At 31.8% G+C, this 18,080-nt stretch overlaps 1 protein-coding gene across 1 annotated transcript; it reads right to left on the reverse strand.

Moving 5' to 3' along the window:
* Window positions 1-1,056: 1,056 nt before the first annotated feature.
* On the reverse strand, window positions 1,057-15,976 carry LOC132741500 (myelin transcription factor 1-like; the record flags this gene model as incomplete). The annotated part of the gene is given in 7 exon segments (XM_060729687.1): window positions 1,057-1,097; window positions 3,832-3,901; window positions 6,853-7,742; window positions 8,538-8,619; window positions 9,139-9,196; window positions 9,825-9,887; window positions 15,846-15,976. Coding segments are annotated over 6 exon segments (1,153 nt in total), but the record flags the coding sequence as incomplete, so codon positions are not given.
* Window positions 15,977-18,080: the final 2,104 nt, after the last annotated feature.

Genomic DNA, 18,080 nt, shown 5'->3' on the forward strand with positions numbered 1-18,080 from the left:
ACTAAAAAAACCAAACTGGTGATAAATAGCCAGGAAAACCTTTGAGTCTTACATTATTTCTTAATTGAACAACTTATTTTATTAAAATACACAAGATCAACACAGATGGCTAGATAAACAAACTACTTAGGCTGGCTGAATGTCAAAATGTAACACTGACACTATATATAGGTTGAATCACAACTTTCCGACTTTACTGGTGGCAGAAAAAAAACAACAGATTCTCCCTATGTATTATTTAAGACAAGAGTGGGTTCTGGATTAGACCAAACCATGTTCCAGGTGCTAGCTGGATGATTCTAAAAATATCATAGGTGAAAGCAAACTGAATTTCAGAAGGACAACAAAAGTTCAAAGGATTTTAAATATCTTTTTATCACCATGATATATTACAAAAACATCCAAGGGCGGAGCTATGCAATACTAATTTACTTAAAGTTGTTTTACATAGAAATAGATTGGTGGGAGTGTTAGGTGTAGAAGAATGAGGGGTTATTTCCCAAAATCCATTCACTTTAATAAAGGACATTTATTTTTTACAATTAATTTTGCAGTTAAAATTTTCCAACACCTTTTCATTTCTGTGTATCCTTTTCAAAAATTGTTCTCCATTCAGTATTCATAAAACATTTATGAACTTCTCAAACATAGTAATGAATTGCTAACTTTTGAGCTTTCAGCAACAGAAATGATATTGATGTATCAATGATATTTTACATATTTTAGAGAATTTTTTAATTTTACTTGAATTTTTTAATTTTACTTAATAATTGAATGTCTAGAAATAATGAAAATTCACCAAAAACATATATGCAGAAGCATATTTAATAGCAGTGATGACAAAAAAGTGATCATCAAAAATCATGCATTTATGAACAAGAAACATCAAAAAGAATTACAGATAAGTTATTAATACATTAAATAAAGAATTATCAATATATTGGTGTATCATCAATATATGTTGTCTAATATAGACAGATCGTTTGTTTTGCTTTGTAGTGAATCAATGACAGTTTGAGCTAACCTATTTTTTCGAATAATTTAAAATTTACTTACTTTCTGTGGAAGCCTCAATTTTCCTTGGGCATCCGGAAAAACTAAAAAAAAAGAGAAAAAAAGAAACATTAAAAAACATTGAAAAAAGGGCAATTATAATTGTAAAATTTAAAAAAATAAGATGATTTTTTTTTCATAGGAAATAATTTTTTTTAAAATTTTAACAAAGGAAAGTTTGTTAGCCATGTTAGCAAAGTTTCAAAGCCATATGTCAATGGACTTTGAAAATATTTGAGGTATTACAAAAACTTTAACATAAGTGGTTACGCCGACGTGGACACTGACGCTCTGGTGACACAATAGCTCTACTTATTCTTATCGAATAGTCAAGCTAAAAATAAATCATTGTACATTGTATATTATACTAGCAATAGTAACAAGAGCTGTCGGTAGGACAGCAACGCTCGACTATTCTTAGTGCTTGATAGTAAAAAAAGCCTTGATGAAAATGTAAAATTTTCTAAGTAAAGAAAAAGGCAAAATTTTTCTTTAAATCCATATTACAGTTAAAGGCCTTGGAGAGAGTCCTATTATGCTCTCAAAGAAGAGTATAAAATTTCAACATGTTTCAAAGCCTTATGTCAATGGACTTTGAAAATATTTAAACTATTACAAAAACTTTAACGTAAATTCTAAGTCCAAAAAGGGGCATAATTCTGGCCAAATGCTTGATAGAGTTACCTCCTCCTGTCTACAGGTTGGGGTCATGATGATGAACAAGTGTGCAAAGTTTCAAAGCCATATGTCAATGGACTTTGAAAATATTTAAACTATTACAATTTAACAAAAACTTTAACGTAAATTCTAAGTCCAAAAAGGGGCATAATTCGGGCCAAATCCTTGATAGAGTTACCTCCTCCTGTCTACAGGTTGGGGTCATGATGATGAACAAGTGTGCAAAGTTTCAAAGCCATATGTCAATGAACTTTGAAAAAATTTGAGGTATTACAAAAACTTTAACGTAAATTCTAAGTCAAACAAGAACTGTCGGAGGACAGTAACGCTCGACTATTCGAAAATTTGTCACAAGGGTGTTTCATTGAGTATAATAATGCTTACCTATATGAATACATAAAATTGTACGAAAAGGTACAAACCCTTCAAGTTTCAATACAATCACAGAGAACAAGTGTGTGAAGTTTCAATCCATTCCCTTCAGTAGTTATGGAGATACCAGCCTACACACAAAAATTTAACCACGAATTTATGAATCGAAAAAGGGGAATAATTATGCAAAAAAGTAAATCAGAGTTACGGGACTTGTGCCAATCATCTTAATAATCACAGAGACCAAGTGTGTGAAGTTTCAATCCATTCCCTTCAGTAGTTATGGAGATACCAGCTTACACGCAAAAACTTAACCAAGAATTTCTAAGATAAAAAAGGGGCATAATTATGCAAAAAAGCAAATCAGAGTTATGGGACTTGTGCTAATCATCTTAGATAATCACAGAGAACAAGTTAGTGAAGTTTCAATCCATTCCCTTCAGTAGTTATGGAGATACCAGCTTACACGCAAAAACTTAACCAAGAATTTCTAAGTAGAACAAGGGGCATAATTATATAAAAAAGCAAATCAGAGTTATGGGACTTGTGCCAATCATCTAAGATAATCGCAGAGAACAAGTGTGTGAAGTTTCAATCCATTCCCTTCAGTAGTTATGGAGATACCAGCTTACATACAAAAACTTAACCAAGAATTTCTAAGTCCAAAAAGGGGCATAATTATGTAAAAAGCAAATCAGAGTTATGGGACTTGTGCCAATCATCTTAGATAATCACAGAGAACAAGTGTGTGAAGTTTCAATCCATTCCCTTCAGTAGTTATGGAGATACCAGCTTACATACAAAAACTTAACCACAGGGACGCCGACGCCGACAAATGGGTGACTGCATTAGCTCGATTATTTTACGAATAGTCGAGCTAAAAAGGGGCATAATTCTGTCAAAATGCTTGATAGAGTTACCTCCTCCTGTCTACATGTTGGGGTCATGATGTTGAAAAAGTGTGCAAAGTTTCAAAGCCATATGTCAATGGACTTTGAAAATATTTGAGGTATTACAAAAACTTTAACGTAAATTCTAAGTCGAAAAGGGTGCATAATTCTGTCAAAATGCTTGATAGAGTTACCACCTCCTGTCTACATGTTGGGGTCATGATGGTGAACAAGTGTGCAAAGTTTCAAAGCCATATGTCAATGGACTTTGAAAATATTTAAACTATTACAAAAACTTTAACGTAAATTCTAAGTCCAAAAAGGGGCATAATTCTGGCCAAATGCTTGATAGAGTTACCTCCTCCTGTCTACAGGTTGGGGTCATGATGATGAACAAGTGTGCAAAGTTTCAAAGCCATATGTCAATGGACTTTGAAAATATTTAAACTATTACAAAAACTTTAACGTAAATTCTAAGTCCAAAAAGGGGCATAATTCTGGCCAAATGCTTGATAGAGTTACCTCCTCCTGTCTACAGGTTGGTGTCATGATGATGAACAAGTGTGCAAAGTTTCAAAGCCATATGTCAATGGACTTTGAAAATATTTAAACTATTACAAAAACTTTAACATAAGTGGTTACGCCGACGCCGGCACAGACGCCGACGCTCGGGTGGCTACAATAGCTCTACTTATTCTTATCGAATAGTCCAGCTAAAAAGAGTTGCTATATACATGCATTTTCCATTGCATTACAAATTGTCTATTTTCAAATCTGATTTTTGATATCATTTTAATATATTCAAATCTTAAAAGCGATCATTTTTAATCAAAAATACCTTCTATGATGAGTGTAAAGTCCGGTTATGTGGCCTTCACCATTGCAGCCAGGAGTAGGGCACTTTGCAACTGGAAAGGAAAGTAAAATTTAAAGGCATATATATAAGCATAGTACCATGTGTAATAAGCGACTTTTGTCTTATGCGGCCACTTTCCATTCCCCCCGTTCATTTTCTCTCTATATCTTTCATGTATTAAGCAACTTTTGCTCAACACGACCAACGACCACTAATTAGTCAGATAATTGAGATCAATCTTTTCATTAACCACTCGCCGCCTCGTAATGTCACAAGTGTCAACAATCAAAACACAATATATAAATGTGTGAAAAACTCTATTTGAAAAACCGTTTTAGTGCATGCAAATAAAGGTAAGTATACAGGTGACGTGTATTATCCAATAATATCGATAAAACAATGCAACGCTCCGCCCCTACTCAGATGGTGTATACGCTTAGCTGTTGATATTTAGACTGCATTGAATTGACCTTGAACTTGATCAGCAATTAAATTAATCGTTACAATCAGATGTAGTTTGTTTATTTCAAATGAAAAATGCACAACAGAAAAAAGCTTCACTTATCAGGGTTTTCATGTTGGAGACAAGGAAATAAAACGGAGAAGTTTAAAAATTCTGGAAAAATGTCAAACATCAAAACTGATTTGTCAATAAATATCAGAAAGTTATTTTTTTACATTAGCATCCATTTAGATTATCAGAGCGTTCTAATTATTAAACATTTATATAAATGAAGTTGAAAAACATTCCCACCGCAAAAGAAAGATGTCATGTATAAATTTTGACTTTTTATCATGCTTTGTCTTAAGAGACCGTTTCATTAAGCGACTGTTTTGGGTGTTTCCCTTGCGCTGTCGCTTAATACAAGTTTGACTGTACTTAGAAAAAACTGAGGTTCTCCAGAACAAATTTGTTAAAAAATATTGAGTATATATCTTATATCTATACATCAATATATTATTACTATTACAGGCCTAGACATTAACTTTTGAATCAGGTTGTCCTGTCGGGCAAGTAGTTTTTAAAACTTTTTTTTTTAAAACTACTTGCCCTGACCTAAGACTTACTTGTCCTGACCTAAAAATGGTAAAAATGTATAAATCAGAAAAACAAACAAGCTCATACATTAATACTTCTTGTATTAGGTAATGTTAACATAAGGCATTAAACTGGACATATTGTTTATGAAATTGATTGTTAGTTAGACACAAATATTTTTTGTATTTAGTAGTTTTTCTAAAACATCGGTTCATCTGTTTATTCAATGTGAATATACTACGGTCATGTACATTTGTTGATATAGGAAACGGTAGGAAAAATATGAGCATGCGCCGCGGTAAGGTAATTCCCCGTTCAATCATCAAGTCAACAGCCGTAAACGAGTCTTCGTTGACTAAGTTCATAATGTTGTTATATTAGATTAAACAATAAATCATTTTAAATGCAAAAACTTTATTTAACAATTATATTTAAAGATCAATATGATTATTTACATATTTTCAATGATATCTTTACAAGTCATGCAAACATCAAAATTTAAACAACAGCATAACCCGGGAATTACCTTGTACAAAATTAGATATAATCTATTATTAGAACGGGGAATTACCTTACCGCGGCGCATGCTCATATTTTTGCTTCCGTTTCCTATATCAACAAATGTACATGACCGTAGTATATTCACATTATTGATAATGATTCATGGTGTATTTTTGTTTTAAAGATGTTTATAAATGGAAAGATGTTATTTCTATTCATTTTGTACATGCATTTTGTCAATGATGCTTTTTATTTTCACTTGCCCTGTTGGACAAGTGCTTTTCAAAATAACTTGCCCGGACCAAACTTTTAGTTGTCCCGGGCAGTCAGATAACCGTTAATGTCGAGCCCTGTATTATTATTACTTAAATAATGTAGGAAATTCCTATTAAAACACATTATACATATATTGCATTAAGATGAAATAAATCTATCAAAAATTCCAATTTGTTGACACTTCTCAAGTCACAGGGCTCTCGTCAGCATTTTGAGACTGGGGCCAGGGTCCATGCAGTGGGGGAATTTTGCATGATTTTCAAATATTTTTCATCCAAAGGGGAATTTCCACAGAGGAAAATTTATTATTTATTCAGACAAATAAAAACAGAAAAAAGTGAATGTAAGATTCAGTTAACAAATAAACATCATTAACCTGCTTTCATGAAATATTTCTGTTATTTTTTGCGGTACGACTTGAAATTGCGCGACATGTTGGAATGCTAAAACCCATCCGGAACGTTTTATTTATATAATTATACATACTAATTTCCGATTGCCGTTCGCAGAATACTTATTAATTTCCGGTTGCCGTACGCGGAATATGCATTCGCCGATCGGAGTTTTCTATGCCCGTTAAAGATAATTTCAAGGGATTTCAAGGGGGAAAAAAACACACTTTTTTGGTGGGGGAATGGGGCCGATATTCGGCCCCATATTGTACCAAACGAGAGCCCTGCAAGAATATAACAATTTTGATTTGTTTTAAAAATCCATTTATTATTAGCATAAAATATCACTTCTTAATCCTAAGATAGCATTAATTATAAGTTGTTAATGATATCAATACAAAAATTCTGATACAACAATCTGTAGACTCAATCTGCAAATAATTAAAGGTTATTCAACATTTAACTGTACAATACGGAAATATATTTGGACAAGTACACAGCTGGAAAAAACGTACTGGACAAGCCGCCAGGCCAGTCTTATATGATTCCTTAAGCTGTGTATGAGTCAGAACATATTCCCATATTGAACATGCCTAACACTTTGTTTATTTTATATACAAATCATATTGAGGAATTGGACTTAGCATTGTTATGGCTTGACATTGCAATGCTCTTAGTAGAATTCATTCAGATATTTTTGTCATTAACAGAACAAATCGAATGGTCACACTGTACAATTTAAAAGCAGGGACTGGATGTTAGTAATTGATATAGAATAATGTGCCAGTAACTTACATTTTCCTCCGGCTTGATCTTTGTCGTCTTTATCATTTTCTTTATCAGCTGTTGTGGAACCAGCCTCCTCTAGTTTACCATCAGTCCATTCAGCTAGAACCATATATTCACCGCCATCGTCCATGTCTTCATCGTCACTATCATCGTTGAGATCCTGTTTCACTACAATCCGGGAACTAGAAGATTCTTTGTTTTCCATACCACTTGTACCTGGTTTTATAATGTCCTCTTGTCCTCCTTTAACTAGTTGACTAGAAATAATTTGGACACTTTTGTTGTCAACAGTAATGTCTGTGATTTTACTTTGAACTCTTAAATCTGATGAAATTGTATTTTCTTTGTCTTTTCCTTCATTATTATTCATCTTGTCTTTTCCTTCATTATTTATCGGTCCATCTGATTTTTTATTGAAACATACCACCTCAACAATGTTTCCAAATTTGTCTGTTACATTAACATTATCCACATGGATAACATTCTGAACCTGCTCCTGAATAGCTACAGGACTGAGTATTGTATCCATTTCTGACTCCGCATTACCAACATTGTTCTCACTTTGTATCCTAGCGCACTCTTGTTCAATCCTCTTTAATGCATCTATATCATTTTCTTTACCCATATCCATATCCATAGTGTCTTTTTCTTCTTTTATTTTTATAGGACTTACAAGAATAGTTTCAGGTCCATTAAACATGCCACTATCATCCTCAGTGATTGGTTCCTCCTTGACTTTAACAAGTTCACATGGAATGTCAGACACTTCCTTCAACAGTACTGTGTCTTCATCAGCTTCTTCTTTAATCTCTTGTTTAAGTACTTTAGAACTTGGTTCAAATACATCAGCCCAATGTTGTATTTTTCTCTTCCTTGCAAGTGGGCAAGTTGCAGCACTGTAATATTTAAACGTCAAGTTTTAATGATAGAAGTGTGTCATCTCAAAAAGAATCCATAGTTACAAAGTCTTTAGACTGTCATCTTTTAAAAATATAAAAACTAAAAATTATTCATAGGAAAATGATGCACCCCCACATTCCACTATTTTGTCAGACCACTCGTAATCAGACCAGATACTATTCTGTTTAGGTTACTCAATTTTAGTATTTTGATAATATTTATCTTTAAAACAGTGCACAGTAGTACAAGTTAATCATCAAATTTAGGTTTACTAAATTGTACTTTCCATAAAATGTTATAGTGCAAATCAACAAAAACATTTTTTATAAAATCAGTTCTGTAATGTGAGATTCACAACTTGAGTGATAATTTATCAGGGGGTAAAGTATTTAGATAAAAATTTCTAGTGCTCCTTAAAGTTGTTGCTTCAAACAATTTGTCCTTACTGCTGTGGGTCTTAATCCTGCCAGGGAATTCGGTTTCTTTCATTTTAGTAAGCTATCCAGATGGCTCACTGAATGTTGGTGGTAGAACTTGGGTGCCCAATTGTACACTGAGGGACACATGAAGTTGCCATCTTTATTGTGTTGGCCTGGTGACCTACTTATCAACAGACAGGAACCATTTGAACAACTTTGAAGGGGGCCACCAAAAGGAACATTCCTGTGAAGGTAGGTTAATTTGAAATAGAAAAAACTGTAGATGAGGCTAGATGACAGAGTTTCACAAACACTTACCCATAGGCATGTTGTGCTCAGACGAGCTTAAACTAAACAGAATTTTTCACTAACCTTCCATGTTTCTGAGATCTACCATTGATGTGTCCTTTACTGTCACAACCATCCACTCGACATTTATACCTTGTAGAAGCCACTGTAATCATTAAGTATCAGTCATAAAGTACATTTGTATCAATATTCAATGTTTTTTTGTATTGCATTTTAAGTCACACTGATAGCCAGATTGAAATTTTTTCAGAACTCAAGGTATACTTGACTGCATTATAATAGTCACTTTGAAAAAAACTGATAAATTAAACTATGACTTTTTGTAATACAGCATTTAATACCCTTCATTTTATATGCTGGAGTTTTGAATATTAACTACTTATAGTTTACTTCTTCTAATGTTGTATCTTGATGTCTGTATTGCCTTGCACTTTAACCAAAGGTCTTGATTATACTTCTCTGTACATTATTTTGGGTAAAGGCCTTTTTCTTGACTTTAAAGCTAGAACCTTGAATAATCATGAGTACAGACAGTCCTCAAATTTTAAAACCTGGTGCCATTATATTTTCATTTTAATTTTGTTTATCTACAACAGAAGAAATTACTGTTTAAACAAATGAACTATTAAAGGAAGTCATAGAAAAACAAGACAAATGACAATACCTGGCATATCCCTTAATCTTTCCTTCTCCTCCAATACCTTACGACTCTCCTTTCGTTTCTTTTATATGGAAAAAAATATATGAATAAAAGAAACTATTTGTACTTACATGTATAACACACAATGCTTAAATAGTATAAAATTCAATATATTCATTTATACACAAAAATAGTCTATCCTGTATACATATATTTTCAAAGTTAATTACTAAATGCAGGGCTCTCATTTGGTAAAATTTGGGGCCTAAAACCTAAAAAAAATCCCCCTTTAAATCCCTTGAAATTAATATTTAACGGGCATAGAAAACGCCGATCGGCGAATATATATTCCGCGAACGGCAACCGGAAATTAGTACGTATTCCGCGAACGGCAATTGGAAATTAGTACGTATATATAAATAAAACGTTCCGGACAGTTTTTAGCATTCCAACATGTCGCACAATTTCAAGTCTTACCGAAAAAAAAATTCCCCCTTGAATGAAAAATACTTGAAAATCATGCAAAATTCCCCCCCTGCATGGACCCTGGCCCCAGTCTCAAAATGCTAACGAGAGCCCTGAAATGTCTTGGTATAATGCTTGGTAACCAGATTAAATGATAAATGTTAATAGTCCATTAAGAAATTTAGTAGGGTAAGAGTTAAACCACAAAGATAGTGTAGTAAATATGTATATCTGATTATACCTACCCGTGTACTCATCTTTATTCTTTCAATCTATCTATCCTGTCAGAGACACTGTTTACTGGTCACCTGAAAATCAGAAAAAGAGTTTGTTTAATATTTAGAATTACAATTATAGGATATAGTGTAATGAGGCATGCAAAATTATTATATATCATATGTTTATGCAAGATATTCTTTTTTATCTGAGGCAACAGTTCTGGCCAAGGGTCAAGGGGGATACCGTAATCTACAAGCTGAAAATACAACCGATTTACAACAGCATTTCAACCAATGATATAGATTGCTATCTGTTAATAATAATAATGCTCAAATTATTAAATTCATTGAATACAGGAATAAACATAATTTGTATATTAACTCTGCCATTGTACATCCAGATACAAAGAATTTATATTAAAGACCTTAAGAATCAAGATTTTCAAGATTTCTTAAATTTAAAACAATATTGTTACATACTGTAACAATAGAATTGATATATTTTGAAAGAAATTTGATTGTCTAGTCATTTTTTGTAATTGTGATGTACAAATGGCAAATCTTAAAAAATGGAGGTATCTAAGAAAATTTCTGCTTTACAAAATGTCAATATATAACCAACAAATGGTTATATATAACACAACAGTATTTAGAAACATAACATCCTCATCCATAAACTTAAGTATAATACACTGATAATAATTCTATCAATTCAGATTAAAAGCTAATAAAACATTTAAATACTTGGCACTTCATGATTTTTTTTTCCTGGACACAACAAATGGCTATATATTTTCACTATAATTTTCAAAGAACCAAAAGCACATTGTAAAAAAAATAAATGGAACTTAGTTAAAATTTAATGCAAATCATTTCCTTATTGAAATACACATTTGTGCCAAGATTTATTAAAACCTAGCAAATCAGTACCTTTAAAAAAGTCTATTTCAAAGTGACAATGGACCATAGCTCAATAAATACACAATTTGATTTTGATAGCAATTGATGAGCATCATTACCTTAAAATTATGTACTTACTTTTAGTAATCCATCTAACCAAGAAATTGTAAAAATATACCTGGGGATGGAAATTTTGTTTTCTTATCGGAATGGACAAGTACACAGCTGTTAAACCTACATGTACATTGGATGAGGTGCCTAAGCCAAGTCTGATATTGACCCAGAAAAAAAGCCGGACATCTTATCAAATGATAGTTCTTCAAATTTGTTCACAAAAAACCCCTTATTATTCAATTAAAGTACCATTTTACAATATATTATATTGAATGGATAGAATTTACCATGACCCACAGAATGGACAATGCTATTTCAATATCCCTTTTATAAAGTCTACCTGCCACTTTAAACATAATTATTCGTAAAATATGATGGAAATTGAAAATAATGCGTAACAATTTATAACTCGAAAATAGATCATAACAGATTACACGAGCTACTCTTTTTAAATTAAAAAAAAAAAATGCCGATAAACAATTATCCTGAACAGATAAAGCAGTGTACAAAAAACCATTACTATAATTGGAAAAGTTTTAATATTGCCACTGTCAACAGTTGCTATAGCAACAAAAATGACATACAATTCCTATACAAAACTTTGTGATTTGTTGTGAAAATCAATAGAGAAGTCTCCTTTGCTACTCTCAACTGATGGGGGTAAAATCAATACATGGCCAACAGTTGGAAAAGTTAGACACCAGTTTTGCTATTGGAAGCAAAACTTTTTTTTCTTTCTGTAAATAGGTACTAGAAACTAGTTGAAATGTTTACTGTAGTAATAATCATAATACAGTAAATACACACACAAAGAGAATATCTGTCAAATTAAAAATCTTACAGTATTATTAAGTCTATTTTTTAAGGGGAAAAATGTGTACATTTTACAAAGTTTCTTGGGGAGAAAATGGGGAATGAGAAACTGGAAAGAGAAAGAATAACAAAAAAAAACAAAAAACATTATTTTCATACCAAGAAAAAATGTAAACTACAAAAGTTTTCAAAAAAGTAAATATGTCCTTTTCAAATCTACTAAAAACTATCAATTTACAAAACTAGCTTCGTTTAAATTTTTAGAGAATCTATCCAGTGAATCATTTTTTTTTTCTTATTCTATTCTAATTCTTTTCACCAAATTAATGGAACCAAATAACATATACAAGTTAAGAACTTTCTATACTTTTACAGACAAACAAGAAGAATAAAATCAATACTAAAGTTGCATAGATTACTATTGTTGCATTAAAAAACTCCAACAAAAAGCTTGTTTAAATTCAGCAAATTAAAATGTTAAGCTAAAACATCAAATAAGTTTTCTCACCAATTTATCCAAGCAAGTATCCTATGATGAATTCATTCCAAATATATAACAGGTAAAACTTTCTTAAACAAACTTATAAATGTTTACTCCAAGTTTGCATATAATGGATGCTGTTCCAGCGTACACTACCCAACTAGGTAAATAACCAATATCTCACCAGCATAAACATTAAAACATGTCAACATTAATTCTTTAAGCATTTTAATAATATTTTCTATTACACCACCACTTAACACAAACATAAATCATAGACAATAAAAATAGGAATACTTAGAAAAAATTCTTTATTTTCATTTAATATTTATAACTGATATAAAAAAAACCAATATCTAAAATCAATACCGAAAACAGACAAGTGTGCGTCACTCAATAGCATGTTATATACGGTAGTACCACTATAACAGCTGCCTTACAAGGCTAAAATCAATACTCAACTTCAAAAAGAGGCTGAGGAAAAGTTTGCAATAATCATTATGCATAATTTATCCCCAGACTGCAGTTTGTAACTTTGACAACCGATTTAAAATCATTCTTTTCAATTTTCTGCATCTGCTTCTAATAAATAACATAGGGAAACATTATCTAATCCTTGTTGTGCTTCTGTTTCTTCACAGCTTTTATGTCTTCGTTTTATATTCATAGTCACTATTTAACTGTTACTTCCACAAACAAAGTTACAAATAAGACTGACAACTTGTCATCTTTAAAACATTTTTTTGACTGATCAATTACTCACTGAATCACTCATCAAAACAATAATCAAAGGTCATTTGGATACTTTTCAAACTTACTTGGATTTAAGATACATACATACACTTAAAAGTATGATAAAAGGTGAGCGGTGGCCTAATGGTTAAGGTGTCTACCCAGGGATCATGGGTTCGAGCCCAAATCGGGTCATGACCATGTTTCTTCATAAGATACCAGTACTGGTTGCCTGGTTAGTTCCAGGAAGCTTACTGGAAAGTGATTAATATAAGTTGCAATAACTTCTTTCGCAATCAAGCTAAAATAAATATGCTTAAACCAAAAGTATGATATTCTGTATAACAATGTCATATTCTTAGTAAATATAGCTTTTGTACAGATATATTTAGTAGTAATGGTCCAATGTTGCCAAACAAATCTTATCTAGGTATTGATACATGGCAATACATTCTGATAACCTGACCCGTGGTGACTAACACTGGAAAAAGGCATGATAACTGATATTTTTATTTTAAATCATAAAAAACCAGAACTTTCTATTTACAGTAATTACTGTTCCATTTTCTTTGTAAACTTTACTAATTAAATCAATATTGTTAGGTATTACTAATTGAAAATCTAGGTAAAAATGAGGGTTGTCTAAGAATTATAATTAACGCTACTCCATTGACGATGTTCTAAACTGAGGTTTCAGATCTCTCTAATAAATTATTATAACAAAAATACCTAATTCATTTTAGTAGCAATACATACAGATATCAAGTGTAATTCTTCTTTCGAAAGTTGTCTTGGAGTGAACCCCCAAAATTTTGTGGTGGACCCCTGTTTTTATAGATCCTGTGTCCAATGGACCCCTGATATAAAAAGGGTTGATAAATCCCTACAGATTGCAGTATAAATGACTATATTGTAAACTATTAGATTTATTTCTCAAACAAAAAACAGTTTTTTAATGTTTTGACTAGAAACTTTTGTTCGTACCATAGCTCTAATCACTTGTTTATCTAACCAGACAGGCCGGAATGATGTGTCTTGTTTCTGTTTTATGAATTGCTAGTACATGTATGATGTACTCACTTCAGTTACAGGCGACGAGACAGGCTCATTGTCATCTCATTTTTGTTTCGAACCACCCCCTCCCAAAAACGTCTTAAGTCAGCCTGTTTTGCCATCGTTTAAACCGAAAGTACTTTCATAGATACTAATGATTGGTCGGTATTTTTAAATGTGGACATTAACTAGCCAATTAACTGACACGTTATTATAAATACCAAATGGTGATTCCCATGACCTTCTACGCTAACCAAAACATTTTAGATATAGTAAAAATACGGAAAGAACCAATTTTTGTGTGGTCACGGTACTAAGTATTTATTTTTAAATATGGAAATGACAGTTACTTTAGAAAAATTTTCTGTGTCCATGTGTACGCAGAATTTATTTTTTGTGCATACAGGATGGCATTTTATGCGTGTATGAAGCAGGATCCTGCGTCTGGTAAATCCCTGTATTAACTGATCATTTTATATCCTTAACAGTTTTTATAAGAGGTCCAAGTTGACCCGTGCTATGTTGAACCTGTGCTGAGTTGGTATAGGGCCGAGTTGACCCTTTACCTTGGTATTTTACTCTACATTATTATTACTCATTATCAAATCACCAAATTAAAGGCCAGGTTACAAGCTTAAAGGAATCAATTTGTCACGTTTTATATAGGCCATTATATGGCATATATTATGCACCAGAAGGGACTGACACTAAATTGACTAATTAACAGGATAGTGAAAAAGTATGCAGCATTCCTTGATCAGGGTTGGCAAAATCTGATTTTGACTTACTTGTCCGTTTTTATGTGAAGAATTTTTTAATTTGTCCGTATGATATTTACATAGTTAATTAGTTAGACAATCACACCATATACATTATCAGGGCTGTCATTAAGAAAGTTGTATGTTTCAAACTTTTTTGAGCCTGCTCAAATCTAAAAAGAGAATTAAAAAAGTTGGCAAAAACCACAACAACAACAATATTTTTAATTCATTTCCATAGTTAAAGTTCCAATTTTTCACCATTTTAACAATTATCTTAATAGAAACAGTCACATCCCAGATCAAAGAGAAATCATTTCACCGAAAACATTAAATCCAAAACAGACTGTTTCAATCAGTGATTCGGTACCTGCCCATATTTGGTGATGTAGAATGTCTTCAGCGTATCAGACCATCCCTTTGGGCTCAAATCAACCAACCACCGTCCAAAGACAGGCTAAAATAATGACAGCTGACAGTGCATGGAAAATATTTTTGTTTAAATTTGTTTGAAACTTTTGACTTGCATAAAATTAAGCCAATCATATTTTAATTTTTATGCACTGTGTGACAGCCATTTATTTTTCAGCTCTATAAGGAATTTAATTAACACATAAATTTTCAGATGTGACAATTTCTCTATTTCATTTAAATGAATTTCTTTTTAACTTTTGTTTATGAACAGCTCAAAATTGATGTGTACAGAAAACGCTGCCACATAAACCTCATGTGTTTTATCTTTCTGTAGTGCAAGATTTTCTTACGGACCATTCTATGGGTTTAAAAGCATGTTCGATATCACATTGCTTTTCCAAGAGGTAACAATATCTAAAAGCAACATCTATTTATTATTTTATAAGGCTATATTATTTTATATGACTATATTTAATGGAAGTGTGTCTACTTGATCAGTTTGTTATTAAATTGTTTAAGCCCTTAAACTTATAAAAAGGTCGAAAAGATGAATTTTAATAACTTTCAATCTGTTAAAATACCATAATTCAATTAAGATAGCTAAATGCCTGTTCAAAACATTGGTGAACTGCAACAAAACAAGACAAATTGTGCAAAGCAAGGGCAGCAACTGATGAGGCATGCCTTGGTAAACATTCACGCTTGCCAAATAAACACAGGTTATGTGCACTTGAAAGAGTGTCCATGTAGACATGTTTGCCCTTATTTATTTGCTTAACTTACCTCAGCAAGAATAACTGAATTAAAGCAACATAGGGATTTCACACACTATTTTCTGTGAATCGCGCGCTGAAAAGTTTTTCTGGACCGGAAGTTGCTATCATAACAAATACGATAGCACACTCGTAACGCGGAAAATAAATGAAAAACGCGGAGTAAGAGGTTAAACAACACTAAATATATTTCTTCCGCAAGGTCTATACAACATATTTTTTCAGCGAATAACCAATTGATAACATAAAAATGAGGGATAATAGATTTCTAGGGATATTTTCATTTAAAAGAAAAAATTGCAACACTCAGAAAACTTAATATTTATAATATCATTTTTACAATCTACCAAGGGAGGTAATCACCATGAGAAGTTTGCCAAAATACATTTTCTGGTACATACCACAATAAAAATCATATATTTGTCTTCTTTCACGAATAAAGTAAATGAATGTCTACATAATTACTAAGTGTATGGAAGGTCATATCTGCCATTTAACATATGTTGTAAGTTTTTTTATTATATCTTAACACATTTCGTCTCTTATTATAACACGTTTATGTTTCCATACATTGCACATCTTTACTTTGACAAGGTACAATGCTTACTGCAATATTTTCATTTATCTTCAGATTTGGAAAATATAATTACTTTTTACAAGAATTTCATAAATAAAGTGACACCCCTATTTTTGAAAGACCCTGCTTGCATATAAACATGAATTTGTATAGGACTTATTGGTTTCATAGTGTTAAAAGTTCGGGTTTAATTTTCAAGTTTTTTTCACATATCAAATTTAGTGCAGGACAGAACTAACAAATTGTTATGTGTAAAATTTAAACTGTTGTTTTAATCATGGAAAATATGAACTTGAGTCAGTGATACAAATGTAGCCGTTTTTTACTCAATTTTTCTCCTGTTCCAGATAAACTTCAGCATTATATTTTTTTCTGGCAGATATTCAGATTGCGACAAATTTTTACTGAGAAATATTTTCTGACAACATATATGTTTAGATTTACAGCAAAGTTCATACTCTACGAGACTTGTTGAGAGCACTGGATGGCATTTTGAAATAATACTAATCAAAAGATTATCAGATTTCATTTGTATGATCATTATACATACTGAAAATGAATTGTGAACTAGTATATTAGTTTTTGAAATATTTTTTAATGTCTAAAATTTTGTGTTAATTTTATTTCCATTAATCTAATTGTAATAAGTATCTTTGTTTGCATTCTTTATACTACCTATGCTTCTCGAAAAGGTCATGTTAATTACATGTATTTTTAGGTCATTTTGTTTTACTATTAATAAAGTATAATTATGTTAAATATACTAATTAAGTTACAATTTAAAGGTTTGATTTGAAATTATAAGATCTTTGTACTGTGTCCTGCATCATTTTTCTGCTGACTTGCAACTGAATAATCTAAATTTTTGGTCACAAGATATTTGTTATACATTGTTTACAGGTTATAAATATGCTTTGTTTTGCCATGCACCATTATGTGACAGTAAAGTGAAGGTCATATGGTGCCTTTTCTAGCTTTACTGGTAGAGCAAGACCTATGGTGCCCCTCCATGCATTATTTCAGGCACAAGCAGGCACCTGGACCAATAATGTTCCAGAGCTGTACGTTAAAGCTTACCATACTCCCTTAAAGAATTCAAAAGTATGTGGTGGGAGAACCCACAAATGGTAAGTGGTTTGAAGTCAAGGACCTTAACCAACGGGCCACAGACACCCTTTCAACTTTCATATTTTCAAACACTTATCATTAAAAGATTGACAGGTGAGAATCAAAATTGGCATGTGATATCAGGGTTTTACCTTGGATAATTTTGAATGTAACTCAATGACCTACTTCTGCAATGAAGAATTTTTTACATAGCAATGAATCTCAGGTGAGCCATTCAGGGTTATCAAAACTCTCTTGTTTTAAACCTTTGCAAGAATGAAAAAACAACAGCAACATAGATAATTTTTACTGAAAATAAAGAATTAAAATATTTTAACTGAACCTTGATGCACAAATAATAAGGGATTTGGGGAAATAAATAAGGACAACAGTTACATTTTCAAGACTTTTATTTGACAGATGAATAGAAGAAAAGAAAGTTATAGTTCAAAGATTAAAAAATAAAAATGATGATTCACTTAACTCTTAAAGCAGCCTTCAGATTTTTTCTAAAGGTTAAATATAGCATTTTTAGATAAATCATTTCATATAATTGTCAAA

This window comes from Ruditapes philippinarum, unplaced genomic scaffold (assembly GCF_026571515.1).
Source record: "Ruditapes philippinarum isolate M1 unplaced genomic scaffold, ASM2657151v2 ctg16984_1_1_1_1, whole genome shotgun sequence".
Lineage (NCBI taxonomy): Eukaryota > Metazoa > Mollusca > Bivalvia > Venerida > Veneridae > Ruditapes > Ruditapes philippinarum.